General features: G+C 36.8%; 1 protein-coding gene across 1 annotated transcript; it reads left to right on the top strand.

Moving 5' to 3' along the window:
- Window positions 1-18,265: 18,265 nt before the first annotated feature.
- LOC145130031 (uncharacterized) lies at window positions 18,266-22,657 on the top strand. The gene is made up of 6 exons (XM_079064886.1): window positions 18,266-18,313; window positions 18,678-19,078; window positions 19,165-20,093; window positions 20,210-20,756; window positions 20,829-21,427; window positions 21,555-22,657. Exons 1-6 carry the CDS (start codon window positions 18,266-18,268, stop codon window positions 22,655-22,657), a joined length of 3,627 nt encoding a protein of 1,208 aa, XP_078921012.1.
- Window positions 22,658-25,228: the final 2,571 nt, after the last annotated feature.

The raw sequence follows: 25,228 nt of genomic DNA, 5'->3' as shown, positions 1-25,228 counted from the left end.
TTGTTAACCAGAGGGGCTTACCGGCACATTATGTGGCTCAAAAAATGCCTCTCTTGATTCTTGTCTATTGTGCAGAATTCATGGCTTGATATAACCCATTATCATGCCCACCTTGTTTAGCTTAAGCACAACTTTGTCTCTAAGTTGAATTGTTTCGAGCTTTTGCGACGTTCCTCGAATGTACCCATTGATGTGTATCTTTTCGGTCATTATTATCGTATTTACTGTAGTGGTAAGTGATATACTTTATATGATAGGAATGACAATGGGTTATGCATTTCTAGATTGCTCGATTCTGCTAAGAACGATCCAATTCCATTAATTTGTATGTTGAGATAGTAAGTTTATTTTTCTCATTTTTAATGATTTTATTCATATCTTGGAGATTCCTTTTGGATACTTTTTGCTTTGTTTGTTCATAGATGGACGTCATGTTCTAATTACTTCGTTGTAATTTATGAAAAGTAAATTTCCCAAGGGAGCCTTAAAGTGGAGCAACTTTGATTTGGTATTTGATTTGGTACTTCTAATCAAGATGGTCCCCCATTGACCAAGAAACCATTGTCGGGCATAGAAGTAATTGTTGGCTATGTCAATCCTGATGATGATGAGTGAGAGGATATGCATACAGGGAACAAATTTAGCCTGGTTAATGAAACTTCTAAATGGTGATAGTTCTATTGATTCCTTCTTTCGTTTTTAGAGTATGTCTACTCAGCCTGGGTCGTGGTGATATGAATTGGTAGATGCTATAATGTTTTTCTTATGAGAACGGCTACGTTGTTACTTGGCTCATTTGTCATCTTTAGGTTTCATGATATTTTAATTATTTCAATCCGCAAGGTACCATTTAGGACAGTTTGGTACAGGTTACATAGGCTTAGGTTATATATATATATATATATATATATATATATATATATATATATATATATATATATATATATATATATATATATATGTAGGTTTAGGTTATTTTGATTTTACTAACTATTGTGTGCCAGAATGCACAAAGCTGGACCACCGGATGGAATAGAATCAAATGTCATGATCTAAGGGTCTATGATATCACAACAGGGTAACATGTACCATATAATCACACAAATTCCAGCATAAGGGTATTTTGGTCAATTTACCTATTAAAAAAGGAAATTTCCAGAATTTAAGGGATATTTAATTCATTTATTTTTAAAAATCTGAATATTTTAAATTAATTCAAATTTAAAAATCCGATTTTATTATGTCAAAATGACGGAATGTCAACCATAAACTAGTAAATATATTTTCGGTTTTATTCTTGTAGAATACATTTCCAATGCAGTTATATTTGGTAATTGACCTGATTTAAGAATAAAATATTATTCATATACATCCAACTTGGGTCTATGATTTTATTCTTAATATACATCCGAAATTATACATATTCTAACAGAATATCATAAAAAATAAATAAAATTCTTAAAAAAATAGCACTCTTGAATATACAATTATTGAACAAATACACTTCATCCTCTTCAATGGTACATATAATCAACTTGATCTTCACATATATACTTGTTGTTGAACTCGATTCCAAATATTTCTCTTGTATGATCAATATTGAATTCCTTCTCCATGCAATTCTGAAAGAATAAGATACATTACTCGTTAGTATTACCAGTTAAACAAATATACTTGTTGTTAACAAACATTCTCAAAGACATTCTAACAGAATACATTTATATAAATAAATTCTAACAGAATACATTACAGAATGCACTTAAATCATAGTCTTTTCTTCTATATGCATAAACATTCTAAAGCATGTATAAATGTATTCTGTCAGAATTACTAGCAACACATGTTTTATGTAATATTTATATTCTCATAGAATGAACACGTGTTTGCATTCTGATATGAAAAAAAACTAAAGAATAAAATTCGAGTTCATTCTTAGAGAACAATCATTGTAAAAGAATAAAATTAAAGCTTCCCTGCCTTTTTTGGTTGTCTACGTCTGATCAATTTGCAGGATTACATGTGAAGAACTAGGCGAATGCCCGCGCGTTGCGCAGAAAGACCTATGTAGTTGAAATCTTTACAAATATATGTTTTTTTTAATATAACAATAGCATTGTTGTTAAATTTGATATAATAATTTGTATACTAAATTGATATAATATATTGACTATTTGGAATTATATGATAATATATACATCTATTATAACTGCATAATCTCAATCGTTTGAATGGCTTCTACCTGGGAGTTACTCACGAATAAAATTAAATATAATATATGGTTTAATGTTATTTATTGTTGTTCTTATTGTTAATTAATTTTTTAAAATTTATTTGTTTAATGTTTTAATTTCTATCATTATAATTATTTAAAACATCAAACATTGTTTTTTGATTTTAAAGGTAACAATATAATCCTTTATATAGAGTTATTTTTAACTATTGTTATCATAAGTTATTTTAAGCTACGTATTTGAAAACTTTTAACGATTATAAAAATATCTTAAGGAAATATTTTAGTTAAACTGAGATTACAATTTAATTTTTGCATTTAGTTCTACAATTTATCACTTTTAACTATTCACAAAGTATTCTTTGAGTTTTTAAGTGGAACTGAAATTTATATTTAAGTTGACATTGTAATGTTATATTTAAATTAACAATTTAAGTATTTTGTCCAAATTGTTCAAAAGTTTTAGCTTTAAACTGATAATTGTTTACATACAATAACATATTAAATTTAATAAATTAAGTATAATATATTAAAAGTTAAAGTCATAACTTTATAAGTAGAAGTAAATATATTATTTTAATATTGAAATTTAGTTTATTTATGGTTACACTTTAGGTTTGATATTTATTTAATCTTATTAACCAAATTATAATCATTATTAGAAAGACATTACAATTTATCACTTTTAATTATTTACAAAATATTTTTTGGGTTGTTTAAGTTAAACTAAACATTATATTTAAGTTCACCATGTAATATGATATTTAATTTAATAATTTAAGTATTTTATAAAAATTGTTCAAAATTTATAGCTTTAGAATGATAATGGTTTTCATCCAACAATATATTAAAATTAATAAATCAAGTATAATATGTTAAAAGTTAAAAAACATAACTTTATATGTAGAAGTGAATATATTTTTTAATATTGAAATTTAGTTTATATATGATTATACTTTAGGTTTGATATTAATTTAACCTTATTAACCAACTTATAATCATTATTAGAAAGAAATTGAAAAGTCATGGGAGTTTCAAATGAATGTGGTGAAAGGAAAAATGCATGGGAGTTTCAAATGAATGTGGTGAAAGGAAAAATGTTTCCTTTATAGTATAGTACTAGGCGAATGCCCGCGCGTTGCGCAGAAACACCTATATAGTTGAAGTCTTTACAAATATATGTTTTTTTTAATATAACAATAACGTTGTTGTTAAATTTGATATAATAATTCATATACTAAATTGATATAATGTATTGATTTTTTTGAATTATATGATAATATATACATCTATTATAATTGCATAATCTCAATCGTTTGAATGACTTCTACCCACAAGTTATACATGAATAATATTAAATATAATATATGGTTTAATGTTATTTATAGTTGTTGTTATTGTTAATTAATTTTTTAAACTTTATTTGCTTAATATTTTAATTTTTATCATTATAATTATTTAAAACATCAAACATTGTTTTTTGATTTTAAAGGTAACAATATAATCATTTATATAGAGTATTTTTAACTATTGTTATTGTAAGTTATTTTAAGCTACTTATTTGAAAACTTTTAACGATTATAAAAATATCTTTAGGAAATATTTTAGTTAAATTGAGATTACAATTTAGTTTTTGAATTTATCACTAAAATTTATCACTTTTAACTATTTACAAAATATTCTTTGGTTTTTTAAGTGGAACTGAAATTTATATTTAAGTTGACATTGTAATGTTATATTTAAAATAACAATTTAAGTATTTTGTCCAAACTATTCAAAAGTTGTAGCTTTAAACTGATAATGGTTTACTTACAACAACATATTAAATCTAATAAACTAAGTATAATATGTTAAAAGTTAAAGACATAACTTTATAAGTAGAAGTAAATATATTATTTTAACAATGAAATTTAGTATATTTATGATTACACTTTAGGTTTGATATAATCATTATTAGAAAAACACCACAATTAATCACTTTTTACTATTTACAAAATATTCTTTGGGTTGTTTAAGTTAAACTAAAATTTATATTTAAGTTGATCCTGTAATGTTATATTCAAATTAATAATTTAAGTATTTTATACAAATTGTTCTAAAATTGTATCTTTAAAATGATAATGGTTTGCATCCAACAATATATTAAAACTAATAAATTAAGTATAATATGTTAAAAGTTTAAAAAATCACTTAATAAGTAGAAGTAAATATATTATTTTAATATTGAAATTTAGTTTATATGTGATTACACTTTAGGTTTGATATCTATTTAACCTTATTAACCAACTTATAATTATTATTAGAAAGAAATTGAAAAGTCATGGGAGTTTCAAATGAATTTGGTGAAAGGAAAAATACATGGAAGTTTCAAATGAATGTGGTGAAAGGAAAAAATGCTTTCTTTATAATATAGTATGATGATATGATATTTCCCTTCTTCATTCTGAAAGAATAGTAGCCTTTCTCAAACTAAAGCCCTCTTTATTCTAAAAGAATATTGCCCTCATTCTGAAAGAATTTACAGGTTAACATTCATTTAGTAAAGCAAACAAGTTATATTACTGTAGGTGAAAATAAAAAATTATAAAGTTTGAAACCATTTAAAGCTAAAGTTTCCCATTTTAATCACCAGAATTCATAGTAATAAATGAACGGGCTCCACCTATGGTAGTCAATCTTTGGCCTTTCTTACTACAATTCTTATTGATTTTGACAGTCGAAGGTAGTGTCCTCACAAAGATCGATAATCACAAATATTCATAATAGTTTACAAACTTAAAACAAGTAATTCAACACGTCAATTAAAGTAAAATTTAATCAATATATACATAAACCAGAAAAAGGGAACTCACTTTGTTAAGGGTATTGATGCCGCACTGTAAATCAAAGTGGAGATAACTGAGAAATCTATCTTCTGAACAATTAACTAGGGGTGGCAAATCGTGCTATCGTTTCGTGTTTCTGTCTGAAACAACACGACACGACAATGTTTTATGTAAAACGAACACGACACGATGTCGTGTTTTTTAATTAACACGAAAACGAACGAATTAAAAAACGACAAATACGACACGACACGACAAATATAACATATACTAAATACTTGTTTATTTAATGAATACTTTATCAAATATAACACGACAAACACGAAAAACACGATAAAGAACTGCTAAATCGTGTCAATTTCGTGTCGAATTTTGATCACGAACACGACACGACATCGTGTTTTTTACAGTTAACACGAACACGACACGAACACGAATTCAAATTTCAGTTTCGTCCCAATTTCGTTTCGTGTCGTGTATTTTTGTCGTGTCGTGTCATAAATTGCCACCCCTACAATTAACTATCAAAATCTTCCGATAAATTACCCATGACAAATCGAAAAAGCATTCACACTCTTCAAGTCGTGAGTAACATAAACCCAACCAAATTAGAAATTATTAGGGATCAATCGTGTTCTTAGGTATGAGGGAGGGACGTCAGCTGCTCGGACCCTGTGAAAGATGTAAGCAGAAGACGTGAAGTAGAAACCACAAAGGTGTCACTTATTGTGAGGAGGAAAACAATCGATTAAAAGAGATAAATATATAGAAGATATATATGTACTAAATTATCAATCTCGTGTCGAGAGCTAAAGTCGTAGAGGATGACTCAGGCTCTAAATAAGCAAGAGTCAGCCACAATCAAGAGGCGTGAAGCAGCCTTGGGGGAAACAAACCAAGAAGCAGCATAAGCTTTAGGGAAAACGTCGACTCTTAATGTAACACCCATAAAATTCAAGCCAAATTTAAACTTTTTAATACATTTTAAAACCATTAAGTTATTACAGTTTGTTTTCAAAATGGTTCAGATATCAGAGTATCCCCAGAATCAATCATGAAAATATGAGGAGGTGCACGATCACGCCTTCGCCTTCCTGCAATCATCAGAAGTGCCTGAAACAAAATCAACAACTGTAAGCCCGAAGCTTAGTGAGTTTCCCCAAAATACCAACGCCATACAAACATAACCATATCATATAACCAATACAGAACAGCATGCATAATGAGTCATCAGCCTGACTGGACCGCCTCACAGGCCTTCAGTCTATCTGGACTGCTCTTCGAGCCTTCGGCACGTCTGGACCGCCACGCATGGCCTACAGCCTATCCGGACCGCTCGCCGGGTATGTTGGCCTACAGCACAAAGCAGGACCGCCTCAACCCAGCCCCCAATCAAACAAACATGTGCACATAAATATCATACGCTAGCTCATTTCATATAACAGTCAAACCGATCTAACAGATCACCAATCATAGCAACATCCCAATAACCGGGATACAGACCTAACCGGTTACTAACATAGCATCATCCTATAACCAGGTCAATCATGTGCACATAGACATCATATAACACTAGCATGTGTGTATATATATATATATATATATATATATATATATATATATATATATATATATATATATATAACAGTCAAACCGATCTAACAGATTACAAAGCATAGCAACAATCCTATAACCAGGATATCGACCTAACAGGTCACTAACATATCATCATCCTATATACCAGGATACCGACCCAACCGGGTCACTAAAGCATAACATATCACCATCCTAACTACCCGGATATAAATCAGTAAGCATAACATGCAATAATCCGAATACAATCCATAAAGGGCCGGCCTTGGTGCCTTAGACCGTGTTGATATAGTGAGGAGAACTCACCTGGCACTGTTGAAGTCCCGCCGATAAAACTCCAGCTGCTGGTTGACAGATTCCCGAACTGTCAACATCAAACAACACCCAATTAATAATTGGGTTCCAAGCCCAAAATCCAACTCCCACACTAAAGGCTCAATAGTCAAGTAATGGGCCAAAGCCCAACATCTGGCCCAATTTTCCAAATTGGGCCCACACCCTCATATGGGCCTTACCCTAAGCCCATCAACATATTCTAGTCCTTATGATTATTCTTGGATGGTCCATTAATAATCCAATTACCAAAGCCCAATAGAATGGCCCAAAAGAAATTAGGGTTTCATATAAGGTGACAATTAGGGTTAAGTGTTTCTCACTTAACCCATTAAGGACTTAATCCATTAAGTCCATTATTGCCTTAAGTTAATTTGCCAATGATTATAATTTAATATTTTAAGTTTAATAAATGATTCCCGTATGTGTCCCGATCAATCCCTAAAATTAGGGTTTTATGCCATTAGGGTTTTCCAAACCCTAATTAGGGTTTCCTACCCAATACTAGCCCATTAGTCACATGGTTGGGCTTTTAGGTCCATTAGGGCTTCATTGGGCCCATTAAGGTCTCATTGGGCCCATTAGGGTTTAGTACTCCCTTTGTCCAAACATCCAAACGAGTGACAAACCAAACAAGGCACACCGCCACCCGACACGGCGGCCGGTGGCGGCAGGAGGCGGCAGCCACCACCTCACGGTGGTGGTTATGGATTTTCTATTATTATTCCGGGCACCATTACAACTTACAACCCAAACCAAATAACACCCACATACTAATATAAACACACACACTAATAAAACACACACACACACAACCGCACTGTGGCGGTAGGCGGTGGTCGGAGGTGCTAGCCACCACCTCGCGGTGGTGGTGGTGGCTCACTTTTGTTTCCCGTTTACACAAACCACACACACTCTCTCTTAATGGAATACAAGAGCCCTATACACACACCTAAGTACATACGAAGCACGCATACAGCCACCTTCCACGGTGGCTGGTGGTGACGGAGCATAGCAACAGGCGGTGGCGGCATCGGTGGTTTGCAATGACAGCCACCACCTCACGGTGGTGGCGAGCTTTCTTGAGTCCCCGACAGCAATCACATGTCCACAAATCCTAATCGCCGGAAGCTTGCCACTGAATGTGCACCGATCTGAACTACTCACGTGGTGGCACCAGGCAGCCGGGAAAGAACCCAGCCGCAACAGTCGCCCGGGATGGCTACATTGGCGACTGAGCAGCAGCAGAAAAACAAAGAAGAGATGGAGAAGCAGACGCGGAGGAAGGAAAACGCAACCGCAACAGCGGTACCGGCCTTCATGCCCAACGTTGGAGTCACAAGGAGTCACCGGAGATCAAATAAATGGAGGTGGTGACAGAAAACTCAATAAAACAGTCGTATGGCGGCAGTGGCAGCAATGAGACCCGACCTAACAACTTCGGTGGGTCCCCCGTGATACAACAACAGTCTCGGTGGTTCCTCCCGGCGACACCCGATGTCCGGCGATGCTACAGATGGTGGCGGCTGGAGAAGGGAAATGGAGATGGCGGCTGGACATAATGCTTTAGGGTTAGGGTTCGAATGGTGGTAGCGCGTTTATATACCCCCGACTCTCTTAGCCTTTTTCCCATAATAACAAGAATGGTCCCTCCTCCTCTATTTCTTTCAAAACAAATCATTAATTTACCCTTTCAACCCTTGTTCCCATAATTCTTTTTCATAATAAGTCCTGTAGTTACAAAACAACCCCTCCTCCATAAATTATTCTCAAATGGAGTCCATATGTTACAAAACACCCCCTGACTTCTAAAATCATTTGCAAAATAAATCCCGAAATTACACTTTAACCCTCGGAATTCAAAATTATATCATTTGGCTCCCCGAAACCAACACCCCACTAATTATTATTCGATTTTGGGCTATAATAATATAATAAAATAATAAAATTACTTCTCGGGATTCCGGTTTATTATTTTAATTATTCTTCTTAAAACGGGATGTTACACTTAATCGATCGCAAGGAAGGGCTGCAATCAGCGGTGGGAAGTCGCTGATATTTTTTTTCTTTAGTGGTGATGTTCCAGGCAGGAAACGAAGGTGAAGGGTAGAAATCAGGAGCGATCCTGTAACACCATAATTTTTCAAACAGATTTTTCATTTTAAAATCGCATACTTTTCATAACATATTGTATGGAAATCTCGTTTATTCAAATTACAAAACACAACTCTATTAAAAATCCAGGATCCTCAAAACATAACTCTTTCTCTGGTGTGTACAATCAAGCCGGTGCCTTCCCGCGATTCCTGAGAACAACCTGAAACACATAACACATAACACGGTAAGCACGAAGCTTAGTGAGTTCCCCAAAATACCACATACAACACATACGCCACTCGAGGCTACAGTACGACCCTCCGGTCGATGTGTCTCAGCGGAACCCTCTAGTCCCGTAGCTCGTTGGACCCTCTGGTCCGGTCATAGCTCGTTGGACCCTTCGGTCCGGTCTGTATCGTTGGACCCTTCGGTCCGGTCTATATCGTTGGACCCTCCGGTCCGGTCTATACAACACATAGCATACATATATCACAATGCGCATAACCTCATACATACACATAGCACACAAGACCCTCCGGTCTACACATAGATACCACTCTAGGTAATGTATAGTGAGAAGACTCACCTGACAAGCAGCAAGTAAATACCCTCGCACCCGAAACTCGAACTAGCCTCCGCCTAGCACAAAAGATGAATATCTCTAATCAATACTCTTCACACGACCCCAATTAATGAGGGCTATTCTTCTTTCTCTAACCCTTGAATTGGTCAAAAGACCATTTTACCCCTCCATGGTCTCCATTACTCATGTTGACCAAACCCCAGAGTCAACAGAAGTCAAACTCGAGTCAATAGTCCATGTCTGACCCGAATCGCCGAGTGCACCCTTGCGACTCGTCGAGTCCACTTACTTTCCTCAGAAATCTCGTGACAGCCCAGCTCAGCTCGTCGAGTTGACCCCCAACTCGTCGAGCTATCGCATACTCAAGCTCATCGGGACAAACCCTCACTGACTCGTCGAGTCAACTCATGGACTCGACGAGTCCCCTCGGTCTGATTCCTCATTCAGGAGTCCAAAGTCAGATCTCTCATTCCAAACCCTAGATCTAGCCCTTTAAGACGCCAGAGACACATAAAGTCTCTACCTTTACGTTCATGCATGGCATAAATGCCTCAAAATGCCAAAACAAGCCCTTCTCAAGGTGTTAAGCACAACAACCCTCATTTGGACGAATAAAGTTGGGTCCTTTGGACTCTAGGGACCTCACAAGGTGCAGATCTGAGGACTAGGTTTCTAGCTAATCCATTTTACTCAAAGTCCCAAACCAAAGGTGGTAAAAGCCCTAGAACTCCAAACACATGAGATCTAACCAAAATAATGAGAAAGGTGCAGACTTTTACCTTCCTCAGAAGCTCTGGACGATCTATCATTGGATCCAACTTTCCCCCTCTTGATCCTTGCTTGATCTCCTTATCTTCTTCTCAAATGATGCACTAAAAATCCCAAGATAGCTTGTCTCTCACTTTCTAGCTCAAATGACCTTTAGGGTTTGCTTCCAGGGAAAGGGTGGCCGCAAATGAGGCTATAAGTGCCTTTAAATAGGTCCCAAACCCCGGAAATTAGGGTTTCTCTAATCAGCGCCTACTCGGCGAGTCCCTCTCCTCGGACTCGTCGAGTCCACTCATTAAATCCACGGGAGAAACCCGACTTGACTCGACGAGTTGGACCCTCAACTCGTCGAGTCCCTCCTTTAATCACAAGATTAACCTACACCATAATACCTCTGAAAATCCGTATGTTACAATTCTCCCCCACTTGAATTAGATTTCGCCCTCGAAATCACTCCTTAACCACTCACATAATGAAATTATCAACCCAAAAGGCACCACCGAAAGGATCTCATACTACCCCGATATCTTTCTCTATGGACACCTGAAACCACACAAAACTCCCAAGACCAGAACTGAACCAACTCTTCCGTCGCTAATATACTCCTCCCCACTAACCGGAAGCTCTAGTGGCCTGACCCGCCGCCAAACCGCCTACTCAAGCGATCACCATGATATTCGCTCCTCGAATATCAAACCCTGATAACTCACTGATCCTCTGATTCTCACAAGACCAAATCCAACAATCGGCTACCGCTCACTCATATCAACATGCTAATGATCCAAATCACGCCCCAAGAAATGAAAGGGTCCACACCCCACCAGGGATCATACACTAAACTGCTATCAGAACCCATCCGAACAAAGAATCCTCAACACTCTGCCCTTCAGACACAAGAGAATAACCAGGCTCGCTCAGAAGTGTCCTCAGACATCACAATCACAAGTCCCAGCTTCGTTCCTCATACCCCTTTTTAATACTGAGCACTAGGTCAACTTCTGATTCCACAGTTGAACCTCCAAAGGTCACCCATAACATATCCTGAAATGTCTTACTGACTTCCTTCTCATAACAACTATCTCGGCCCAGTGACACCCAAGTCACTAAGTCCTCTTTACCCCAACGGATTCCACAATCCTACAAAATTGTTTCACCATCGACCCCCGCCGAACACTACTCCCTAGATACGAGCGCCTCACGGTACCTCCCGCACCAACGAACTGACCCACTCCGGTCCAAAACATCTGATGACAAACAATATTCCTCAAAATGGAACCCATCTCAGAATCCGGAGTCTCATTTCGCCTACTCAATGCACCACTAGAGTCAAACTCAATATCGAGAGTCTAGTCCGATCCAGAATTGGAACCACTCGTCCTAATGACCCACTCAACTCATGACTCATGACCCGCAACCCATGCGTACCTCACTGATTCACTTCCCTTGGCCATGAAAACCACTACTCCATTCGGAATATAACGACTTCCGACAAACATGGAGACCCCAGTCCCGCCCCTGGTTCGACCCCAGGCTTCCACAAGTCAAATATTAGGGCTACCCAAGCCTAAAACTCTTTTGCGTCAAGCTCTGATCAGAGAGCACTTCATCACAACATTCTCTCGCTGACTAGTGGGTACTACAGCTCCACGTAGTATCACAATGACCTCTCACTGAATAGTGAGTACTACGGCTCCCCGTAGCGTCACCACACCCCTCACTGAATAGTGAGTACTACGGCTCCCCATAGCATCACCACAACCTCTCGCTGAATAGTGAGTACTACGGCTCCCCGTAGCATCACCACAACCTCTCACTGAATAGTGATACTACGGCTCCCCGTAGCATCACCACAACCTCTTACTGAATAGTGAGTACTACAGCTCCCCGTAGCATCACCACAACCTCTCGCTGAATAGTGAGTACTATGGCTCCCCGTAGCATCACCACAACCTCTCACTGAATAGTGAGTACTACGGCTCCCCGTAGCATCACCACACCTCTCTGCACTGTCTCATTGAAACTGCAGCTCCCCGCAGTCTTACCGCACTTACTCTTACCACTTCACAATCTCATCCTCAGGTTGACACCATACTGCGATCATTAACTCATGCTCTGCGGCCCAGCATAGATAGGTACACACACACCAATCCAGGCTAAGCATCACTACTTCGGACGACCACCGTCGTGACAAAACCTCTTTTTCTCGCTGCAATTCACATTCTCAAATAAATCCATTTGATGTCAATTAACTGAAGGGCCCCCACCGGAACCATAGACACTTGATACACCACTCGACATCTCAAACTCAACTCAAAACAATCCGAGATTTTAGGACATTAAACTCGGATACTCCGGAATACCATCACAACGCCTCGCAGTGTCTCGACTCTACCACTGATCTCATACTCATGGCATCATACTCAGATACCGCATTGCTTCCTCGGAACCTCACAACCGGTCTTTCTCTCGTGCCACTTGTAACCCCGGAATACTCCATCCCCCAATTTAAAACACGGAGAAATTGCCAACGACTCAGAACATGAAGTTGACAATCCGAAACTTCCTTCTCTATTGCTCAAAACTCATGCAAGAATACTCATAACGACCCTGAAGTTGGTTGCCCAATCAACTTCTTCCCTTCCCATACTGCATATAATAGCCCATACTCTGAACCAGAAATTCTCAACCGCCGAACTAACCTCACAAACCAACCACCTCGAATTCACCATTTTAACCTTGAAGGATTCCTAACCCCATAAGGTCTCCGACCAACGGCCACTTGCCGTGGAGACACTCATCCTTTCTCAAGCACGTACCACATGCACTATCTCACTCTGCACCTCTCATTGACCACCAATAACCCTGGTCTCAGGAATCCATACCGCAAGCCTCTTTATCCAATTCTCTAACCGTTCTTGAACCATTCTCTTATCTCCTCAAAAGTACCCGGTTCTCCCCCACTCAGGGTTCGAACCATCACCAATTGGTTCGCCAACAATCTAACCCACAGACTGTTTTTACCAATCCCATCGCACCTACTCTTGGAAGGTGATACGCAATGCTTGATGATCCCCCCGATGGAGGTCAAGCAATTCCAGATACCCCGAATCTCCGATGAAATCCTCAGAAACTTCTCATCATGACTACCTCTAGTCCTTCAGAATCTCGTACCATCCCACTACCGGACATCTCAACTGTCCATTCGTAGCCCTGACTCTCAGTCTGAAAATAACGAACTATGATATTCCTCATCATCGACTCTTCAACCAACGTTCCATCACGTGGGTTGTAATAAGAGTGGAGTCCTCATTGCCACACTCGATACTCGTCATAAACAATAAGAGCCACCGCCCCAATATCTTCTTCTTGATCGTCTGCCGCTGCAGCTAATACATACCCTACTATGCTCAAATAGGCAATATCCTTGTCCTTAATCATCTCAGTCCCCGCTGACAACCTGCTCATGCTCTAACATTACCTCTCGGCAGACATACTGCCCAAATACTCTGATGAAAGATCGTAACCAAAGCTACCCCACAGGGCTCACCCCCAACCTTGGAAACCGAAAATCTCAATACCTCTCCTGTTTCCCATAGGAACAGAAATAACACCGCTCAGGTCACAAAAAATAACATCTCCACCATCGGCTGATTGCTCAACTCATGCCGTAATCCTCCATAACCGCCATCTCTACTCTTTCTTGAGTCTCGCGACTCTAATTGGCATCTCAACAACAATCCCTCGGAGCTAACTCGATTTCCCTTTTAAGGGATGCTTCACTAGAACTCGTTCATCATGGCCCTCTAGCCCCATACTCTTTCACCTCTGATCTCGGTCTAACCAATCACCACGGAATAACTGGTAGAACCAATAACACTAACTGCCACGGGTCATGGTACTCGAACCATGTGGCCACCTCTCGATCTGCTATGAATCAGGGTACCCGAACCATGTTATCTCTTCTCAATCCGCTACGAATCATGGTACTCGAACCATGTTATCTCTTCTCAATCCGCTACGAATCATGGTACTCGAACCATGACATCACCTCTCGATCTGCTGCAAATCATGGTATACGAACCATGAAATCACCTCTCGATCTGCTACAGATCATGGTACACGAACCATGAAATCACCTCTCGATCTGCTACAGATCATGGTACACGAACCATGAAATCACCTCTCGATCTGCTACTTAAAACCTCAGAAATGTTCCCTGTATCGAGTATGGGTCCTCTGATTTCAGTAGTACGGGCCCATACTACCTGCCACATCTACCCATACTTTCCACACGGACCATCCCCAAGTTCCTAAGTAGCTGCTTGACCTTCTCAATCACCAACCCCGTCATGCGTGTTCGCTCCTCTGTAGATTATCCAACTCTGTCAGTGTACTCATCTGACTAGGGTCACCCTTTCCTAGGCTCTTCCTAGGTTCTCACACCTATCCGCCATCAGCTGCTAAAGAACTCCTAATGATGCCAGCCATCTACCTCCTGAATATCGTTATATTCACTTGGTAGCTAACTCCCATCATCGAGAGTTCCACAAAGCACGAAGCAAGCATCATTCGGGCATCGAATAACCTCATAAAACCTCTCTAGACTATTATCCTACTTGCCTTCCTCATACTCGTAGGATATCACCGAACTCAAGCAACTTCACCCCACGCGGGCCTATGACTACCCTCTTAGAGGATTCCACGAATGCTCATCCAGGTATCTCTCCTAGCTTACTCTTCTACTCAATCCCTCTCTCAAAAGGATTCCCTCTGGATACTCTTACTCAGCACATACTCGAAAGCATATCACAGATAACTGCAACTCCTAGGCTAAGGCATCACAAATCAGGCCACTCTAGTCCTAAAATATGAAATACCTAGCCTATCTCTAGCATGCATAATATCTCATAGAATATCTCATAACACAAAATAAGGGTATTTTGGGAAATCACCGTTCGGGCTCTGGCTGATTGTACACACTGCTCCTTCTCGTTTTCTCTTAGAAACTCTTGTTTGCTTTAGAAAAATCATTTCTTTGAAAAATTTTCTCAAATCCTCAGTTTGAGTCCAGATTTACCCGAAGGCGCATCCGAATCCCTCAAACCAAGGCTCTGATACCAACTTGTAACACCGTAATTTTTCAAACAGATTTTTCATTTTAAAATCGCATACTTTTCATAACATATTGTATGGAAATCTCGTTTATTCAAATTACAAAACACAACTCTTTTAAAAATCCAGGATCCTCAAAACATAACTCTTTCTCTGGTGTGTACAATCAAGCCGGTGCCTTCCCGCGATTCCTGAGAACAACCTGAAACACATAACACATAACACGGTAAGCACGAAGCTTAGTGAGTTCCCCAAAATACCACATACAACACATACGCCACTCGAGGCTACAGTACGACCCTCCGGTCGATGTGTCTCAGCGGAACCCTCCAGTCCCGTAGCTCGTTGGACCCTCTGGTCCGGTCATAGCTCGTTGGACCCTTCGGTCCGGTCTGTATCGTTGGACCCTTCGGTCCGGTCTATATCGTTGGACCCTTCGGTTCGGTCTATATCGTTGGACCCTCCGGTCCGGTCTATACAACACATAGCATACATATATCACAATGCGCATAACCTCATACATACACATAGCACACAAGACCCTCCGGTCTACACATAGATACCACTCTAGGTAATGTATAGTGAGAAGACTCACCTGACAAGCAGCAAGTAAATACCCTCGCACCCGAAACTCGAACTAGCCTCCGCCTAGCACAAAAGATGAATATCTCTAATCAATACTCTTCACACGACCCCAATTAATGAGGGCTATTCTTCTTTCTCTAACCCTTGAATTGGTCAAAAGACCATTTTAGCCCTCCATGGTCTCCATTACTCATGTTGACCAAACCCCAGAGTCAACAGAAGTCAAACTCGAGTCAATAGTCCATGTATGACCCGAATCGCCGAGTGCACCCTTGCGACTCGTCGAGTCCACTTACTTTCCTCATAAATCTCGTGACAGCCCAGCTCAGCTCGTCGAGTTGACCCCCAACTCGTCGAGCTATCGCATGCTCAAGCTCATCGGGACAAACCCTCACTGACTCGTCGAGTCAACTCATGGACTCGACGAGTCCCCTCGGTCTGATTCCTCATTCAGACGTCCAAAGTCAGATCTCTCATTCCAAACCCTACATCTAGCCCTTTAAGACGCCAGAGACACATAAAGTCTCAACCTTTACGTTCATGCATGGCATAAATGCCTCAAAATGCCAAAACAAGCCCTTCTCAAGGTGTTAAGCACAACAACCCTCATTTGGACGAATAAAGTTGGGACCTTTGGACTCTAGGGACCTCACAAGGTCCAGATCTGAGGACTAGGCTTCTAGCTAATCCATTTTACTCAAAGTCCCAAACCAAAGGTGGTAAAAGCCCTAGAACTCCAAACACATGAGATCTAACCAAAATAATGAGAAAGGTGCAGACTTTTACCTTCCTCAGAAGCTCTGGACGATCTATCACTGGATCCAACTTTCCCCCTCTTGATCCTTGCTTGATCTCCTTCTCAAATGATGCACTAAAAATCCCAAGATAGCTTGTCTCTCACTTTCTAGCTCAAATGACCTTTAGGGTTTGCTTCCAGGGAAAGGGTGGCCGCAAATGAGGCTATAAGTGCCTTTAAATAGGTCCCAAACCCCGGAAATTAGGGTTTCTCTAATCAGTGCCTACTCGGCGAGTCCCTCTCCTCGGACTCGTCGAGTCCACTCATTAAATCCACGGGAGAAACCCGACTCGACTCGGCGAGTTGGACCCTCAACTCGTCGAGTCCCTCCTTTAATCACAAGATTAACCTACACCATAATACCTCTGAAAATCCGGATGTTACAGATCCTCAGGGGGGGGGTTGTCTCTTGCGGCTTAAGCGAAGGTAACAACCTCCTCATTTTGATTTCATCCTCCCGATAGGTGAAAAAGAAGAAGCGTAGGAAATATAAGAGAGGATATAAGATAGATAGATAGATAGAGAGAGAGAGAGAGAGAGACTAGGTCAGATATATTTACTTTATTTCCTTAATTGCAAGATTTCAATTAAATGATTTCCTTAATTAAAATTACAAAAGGTCAAAAATACCCTTTAATGATTTATTTAATTATTTATTATTTCTTGAATTCTCATTGGTGCATTTAGGCACACAATAGTTGCTAGAAACATTTGAACGTAACTATATATATATATATATATATATATATATATAGGTTCAGGTGTTTAAAGTAATTATTGTGTTATTGTATGCATAAATGTGGGCAATTCAAAATTAAATAAAAAATTAAATAATTAAATAAATAAATAAGGGTAATTTAGTAATTTGTTTAGTAAATTCCAAAAATAATCCCTATAATCATTGTATTGACTAAATAAATAAGCGTGTCTTCCTCAATCTCCCACCAGATAAAGCCCTAGCATCCTAGAGGGTATCGACGCTTTTCCTTCCTTATAGCCACCGCTGCCGACGACCACCACCACACCCTTCCATGTTCATGTGTTATTCTGTCAACACATCGAAGCCGAAGATAATCTCCGCCGATGATTCCACAACTTGCCGGCGCAAAACCCAACGAAAATCGACAAAGCACTGGAGGACGATGCTGAAGGAAATTAAGGAGGACAGCATGTACAGACGAAGCCCTGAATCAACAGCCTGAATTTGCAGAAATTCTGAATAAAATCAACAGCGTGCACAGACGAAGCATTGGCTGGCTAACAATTTTTTGGGACTTGCTTTCTGCATTCAGGTTTGAGTTTTTATCATTTTATTATTTTGTATCTCATGTATGCCATGATAAATGTCGATACAATCTGTTTCACTTGGAGAAAAATGTCGCTACAATTTGGTTTAATTGGAGAAAAATTCAGCAGTCATTAATTAGTATTTAGCTGATCAATCCAATTGAAATTGTCTCAATGTATTGCTGGAATGGTATTTTTGTCCATGGGGTATTGCATATATGTTATTGTCTCTTAAGATATGTCACGGTTTGGTGTTGCTTTGTTCAATTATTTGAATTGCTAATTCTTTTTGGAAATTGTTAAATTGCTTAGGGTGCTATACAGTTTTAGGGCTCAAATTGTTAAATCACTTATTAAAGAATATGAACTTTTTATTTTTTGTTGTTTACACATTTATTTCATAAAATTCATGAATATGTGTTTGTTTTGTTACATATATGTTTCATAAAACTTGAATATGAACTGCAGTTTTACGAGGTGAAAAAAGGGAACACAAATGAATCCATTAGAGGAAAACAAAAAGGGAACACAAATTATTCATTATGTTGTGGTTATGGCAAAGTTCAACTACCAAATTTAAAGAACGCACCACCAACTTATGAAAGAATGTTTCGAGCAATGGATTCTAAAAGCAAAAACTTCATGAAAAACATTCGACGTTACAATTCAATGTTTTCTTTTACGTCGATGGGTGGTAAAATTGATTATTCAATCAATAAAGGGAATGCTCCATACATTTTCAGACTTGGTGGTCAAAATTATCATAGTATTGGAAGCCTTTTGCCACCAAATGGATCGCAACCAAAATTCTCTCAGTTATACATTTATGATACCGAGAATGAAAATTCAAATAGACAAAGATGCTTTGGGTGTATTTCAAAAATTCTTATTCATACTTAATATTAATCCTTTTTACCTTTTTTACTAATATTATGTTTATATTCAATTTTTATAGTGGGGAAAAGCATCAATCTACATCAATCGATAATTATATTATTGAAGATTTGAAGGTGATGTTAGATTCAAATAATGTCTTGGTTAGCTCTTATAGGATGGTAAGAGATACTTTTACAAAAAATCCTCAAGTTGATTTGAAGTTAAGAATTATCGGGAAAAGGGATCGAGATGGAAGGACATATAACTTACCAACTGCTTCTGAGGTTGCCGCTTTAATTGTAGGTGACATTTCTGATTCAATTGAAAATAGAGATATCGTTGTTCAAACAAAATCGGGATTTCTACAACGTATCAGTGAATTGCATCCTTCTTACCTTCCTCTCCAATATCCGCTACTATTTCCATATGGTGATGATGGTTACAACGTTGATATTCTTCATAGAGGTGTTACATCTACAACAAATAGCAAGCGCGCGAAATGTACAATGAGAGAATTTTTTGCTTTTAGGATTCAAGACAGGGATCATTCGTTCTCATTGATTCTTAATTCAAAAAGGCTTTTTCAACAATTTTTGGTAGATGCGTATACGATGATTGAAAGTGAAAGATTGTATTACATACGTAGCCAACAACATGTTCTTAGATGCGAGTCTTATGAGAATTTACGTAACCAAAAAGCTCAAGGAATTACAAATATCTCCAACATCGGCCAACGTGTGATATTACCTTCATCTTTTACTGGTGGTGCGCGCTATATGCTGCAAAACTATTTGGATGCCATGTCCCTATGTAAATGGTTTGGATATCCTGATTTCTTCATAACCTTTACGTGTAATCCCAAATGGCCTGAGGTTAGAAGGTTTCTTAAGGATACTTCACTTCAACCAGAAGACAGACCTGATATACTATGTAGGTTGTTCAAGATCAAACTTGATGCATTTATTAAAGATCTAAGGGAGAATCACATTTTCGGCATAGTTCAAGCAGGTATTTCAAATTATGTTTCTTCATAATTGGTAAAATTTTATGCTTTTTATTATATATTTATTATATTTTTTCTTACGGTATAATCATATTTTATTCTTTTGCAAAATATTATGCAGTTGTTTATACAATTGAATTTCAAAAAAGAGGTTTGCCGCATAGTCATATATGTTTATTTATGCATTCTGACTACAAGCTACCCACTGTTGAACTTATCGATCCGATAATTTCCGCTGAGATACCAAACATAGACGAAGATCCAGAATTGTTTTCACTTGTGAATGAGTTCATGATTCATGGTCCATGTGGAGCTGAAAATATCAATTGTCCATGCATGATCGACAAAAAGTGCTCAAAAAACTTTGCAAAGCAATTCTGTAATCATTCGTCTGTTGATCAGAATGGTTTTCCATTATATAGGAGAAGAAACGATGGTCATTTTGTTGAAAAATCAGATGTCAAGTTGGATAATAGAAATGTTGTCCCCTACAACAAATATCTATTGAAAAGATATCAGGCACATATTAACGTTGAATGGTGCAATCAGGGTTCTTCTATAAAGTATTTATTCAAATACATAAACAAAGGACCTGGTAGAGCTACAGTTGCCGTTGTACGAAGCAATAATGACTCTGATACTAATGATGCAGTCGATGAAATAAATGAGTATTAAGACTGTAGATATTTATCTGCATGTGAAGCATCATGGAGAATTTTTAAATATGATGTTCATTACAGATATCCTTCTGTGGTTAGACTTCCTTTTCATCTTCCTGGTCAACAACAAATTGTATATGGGGAAGACGATGATATTGACGATGTTCTCGACAAACCTTCTGTTGCTTCTTCAATGTTCACAGCTTGGATGGAGTGTAATGCAGTTAATCGTGATGCACGGAAACTCACGTATGTTGAATTTCCTACAAAGTTTGTTTGGAAACGTGGTGATAGGATTTGGAAGCCACGGGAAGTAGGAAAGTGCATTGGTAGAATTCATTCGGTTTCACCTAATCTAGGGGAAGCTTATTTCTTAAGGATTTTGTTAAACAAGGTTAAAGGTCCGAAATCATTTGAAGAAATTCGCACAGTAAATGGTGAAGTGTATTCTTCTTTTAGAGATGCTTGTTATGCGCTTGGTCTATTGGATGATGACAAAGAATACATCGATGCAATCAAAGAAGCAAGTCATTCTGGATCAGGTTTTTACCTACGATTCTTATTTGCTACATTGTTGATGTGTAACAGTATGTCTAAACCGGAGGTTGTTTGGGAAAACACATGGGAATATTTGGCAGATGGAATTCTTTATAACCAACGACAGAGATTCAAGTCTCCAGGTATTAATTTTTTTATTATTATTTATTTAAAAAGTCATTTATTTTTTAAACATACATTAAATAATATTTTAATTATAAATAAATTTTTTTAATTAGATTTCTATTTAACTTGATTTTAGTCGTGCAGACTTATCACTCAATGAAGATCAGCTTAAAAACTTAACTTTGTTCGAGATAGAACAAGTTTTACTTCGGAACAACTCCAGTCTCAAAAATTATAAAAACATGCCTTTCCCGGATGTTGATTCTGTTTCTTCTTCAAACAATCGACTTATCACCGAGGAGCTAGATTATGACATTCACGTTATGAAGACTGAGTTTGATAGTATGTTTCTTGCATTGACAGATGAGCAACGTCACATTTTCCTTGATATCATGAGTGCAGTTAAAGAAAATAAAGGAGGTGTCTTCTTTGTTTATGGTTATGGTGGAACTGGTAAGACTTTTTTATGGAAAACAATATCTGCAGCTATTAGATGCGATGGTAATATTGTTTTGAATGTTGCTTCAAGTGGGATTGCTTCATTATTATTACCCGGAGGTAGAACAACACACTCTCGATTTATAATTCCTTTTGAACTAACAGAGGATTCTTTTTGTAAAATAAATCGTGATAGTGACCTCGCTGGCTTATTGAGGAAAACCTCATTGATAATTTGGGATGAAGCTCCTATGGTCCATAAGCATGCATTTGAAGCTTTAGATCGAAGTTTGAAAGATGTATTTAGGTCTGAAAATTCTATCAACTCAGATATTCCGTTTGGAGGTAAAGTTATTGTTTTTGGAGGAGATTTCAGACAGATTCTACCTGTTATTCCGGGTGGAAGTAGACAAAACATTGTTAATGCTTCTTTAAGTTCTTCATATTTATGGCCACAATGCAAGATACATAAATTAACAAAAAACATGAGGCTAACTGTTGGAAGAGATCAATCTGATATAGAAAAAATTAGAGATTTTGCACAATGGCTGTTGGATATAGGAGAAGGAAAACTTGGTGGTATCAACGATGGAGAGACGGTTATTGACATTCCACATGATATTCTCATTAATGATCCACATGATCCTATAGGTTCATTAATCGAGTTCGTATATCCTTCAATTTTGGAAAATTACAAAAATACAAGTTATTTTCAAGAAAGAGCAATACTTGCTCCAAAGAATGAAGTGGTTCAGGAAATAAATGACCGTTTGCTATCGAAGTTTCCAGGAGATGAGTTGAATATTTAAGTTCAGATAGTATATGCCAATCTGAATTTGTCCATGATTAGTTTGATGCAAATTTATATTCACCTGATGTTTTAAATGGTCTGAAAGTATCGGGTTTACCAAACCATAAGTTAGTTTTAAAAATCGGTGTTCCGGTTATGTTGCTGAGAAATATTGATCAGAAAAATGGCTTGTGTAATGGGACAAGACTCCAGGTGATATCATTGGGCAAACGTGTTATTAAGGCACGTATCATATCTGGAACTAATATTGGCAACCGCACTTTTATTCCAAGAATGTTTTTAACTCCATCAGAAAAGAAAATTCCCTTCAAATTTCGAAGAAGACAATTTCCATTGGCTGTATGTTTTGCAATGACCATTAATAAGAGCTAGGGACAGTCATTATCCAAGGTTGGTTTGTTTCTCAAAAATCCCGTGTTTTCACATGGTCAATTGTATGTTGCCTTATCTAGAGTTCAAAGCAGAGACGGATTAAAATTATTAATTTTAGATAAGGATGGTACTCTCACAAATAAAACTTCCAATGTTGTTTATAAGGAAGTTTTTGGGAATTTATAAACATTATTTTTCTACCATCATTTATTTTGTTTTTGTGTATCACACTTCATTTCTACTAAACATTGTATTTGATTTATTCATGTTAATTACAATATCAGTATTCTTAATTTCTACTAAACTTTGAAATCTTTTTTTATTACACAATCAAAAGTATAATTCTATTTCTATTTCAATTTCAATTTATCACCCGTGGATTTCCACGGGTTTAAACCTAGTATATATATATATATATATATATATATATATATATATATATATATATATATATATATATATATATGCGCGAGAGAGAAAAGAGTTTTGAATTGAAAAGTTACAATAATGGTCCCTAGGAATTCTCTTTTGCTTCGATTTCTATTTAAATTGGAAATACTATATTTACCTTCAACTTTATAAAACTTGACATTTTCATTTATTCTCTTTCATATTTAATTTGAAATACTAAATTTGGAAATACTCTTTATTAATTCAAATAAATCCCTTTCATATTTAATACCCAAAAATATAATTTTATTTTATAAAGTTCATAAAATATAATCAATCTTTTTTATTCTTTTACCTGGAAATATCGATGATGCTCAGCAAAATTAATTCATTTAAATTGATTATCTTTTATATAAATTAATTTTAGTTTTAAAAATATAACATGATAAAAATAATTTGTTTTTAGTGTTTATTTTTAATATTAATTAATTTTAGAAAAAAATAGCATGACAACCCACATCCTGTAAATGACAAATTTTTTATGCGGTTTGACAAATCTTAGGTGGAGCCTACGTGGACTGTGGTAAACGTGATATCACTCCCTCCAGCCTAAGAATAAATTGACACCCTTATGGCTTTCTATTTTGTTATATAGAAACTCTAGGTGTGATAACAACTTAAACATTAATGTGTTGCCTATTTATTTTCATAAATATATGAGAATATCTAAAATGATGAATAGTTACTTCTTGCCAACTCAAATCAAACCGACACACTTTTACTTTTTCATTTTAAGTTGTTATTAGAACAAGAAGTATTCTTTCTTAGATATTAGGGATATTGTTATCTCATTTGTCATGTTCACGCTGTAGGCGACTTCAATTCACATCTTCTTAGTTTAATGACAATCCAATGACAACATAACAAGTTGTTTTTTTGGTCTTTATAACATATACCGACTGCATTTCACTTGATCGTTCTAAGCAACCCACAAAGCTTAGGACTGCATGTTTCTAACCATTTGCCCAATGAGTTAAACGGACACCCTCATGGCATTTGTTTTACAATATAGCAACTATTTGTTTGGTAACAAATTATATGGGAAAAACTTGCTTTCAATCACTACACATTTGATACAAAAATATTTGTGTAATATGATACACGATTATAATACATTCAACACACAAACATATATATATATATATATATATATATATATATATATATTCTTTTCCACGACATTTAAATAAATTTGAATGGCTTGTGCAACATTTAATACGAAGGTATATATATATATATATATATATATATATATATATATATATATATATATATATAATATGAAATACGGTTATAATGCATGTCACATATAATATTGCCTTCATGATCTTTAAGAAAAATTGAAAAGATATGTGCATCTGAAACTATAGAAACAACACCAATACTAAAATCTGAAAACTTATGTTCAAATTTTTTACCCTCTTCTTGGTTTTGGTCTTGCTTTTGTTTGCAAAAACAAGTCAGATACTCATAACGTCGAAATTGAAGATTTTGTAAAAAAAATGTATTTGTTGTTAGAAAAGCATGTTTGAACCTCACAAATGAGTTCGAAACAGACAAGTTTCAAAGATAATAGTTGTTTTTGTATTTTTCTCATAATGATGATTATTTTTATATACAAAAATTGTTATTTCTGTGATTATCCCATACTTTTATGTGTTATGATGATTTGCCAAGGTTTTAATGGATACTTGGATAAAAGATGAAGGTTGTTTCTTGATCCGCCCAAAACTAAGGTGCTGTTTGT

This window comes from Lactuca virosa, chromosome 8, assembly GCF_052849685.1.
Source record: "Lactuca virosa cultivar CGN04683 chromosome 8, Lactuca_virosa_CGN04683_v6, whole genome shotgun sequence".
Lineage (NCBI taxonomy): Eukaryota > Viridiplantae > Streptophyta > Magnoliopsida > Asterales > Asteraceae > Lactuca > Lactuca virosa.
The sequence above is the reverse complement of the archived record's forward strand: the minus strand, read 5'-3'. Positions and strand labels throughout refer to the sequence as shown.

Coding starts and splice junctions, on each gene's coding strand:
- LOC145130031 (XM_079064886.1), top strand. CDS start 18,266: ATGTCGATACAATCTGTTTCACTTGGAGAAAAATGTCGCTACAATTTG. Junction 19,079..19,164: donor AATAGACAAAGATGCTTTGG/GTGTATTTCAAA, acceptor CAATTTTTATAG/TGGGGAAAAGCATCAATCTA. Junction 20,757..20,828: donor GCAGTCGATGAAATAAATGA/GTATTAAGACTG, acceptor TGTTCATTACAG/ATATCCTTCTGTGGTTAGAC.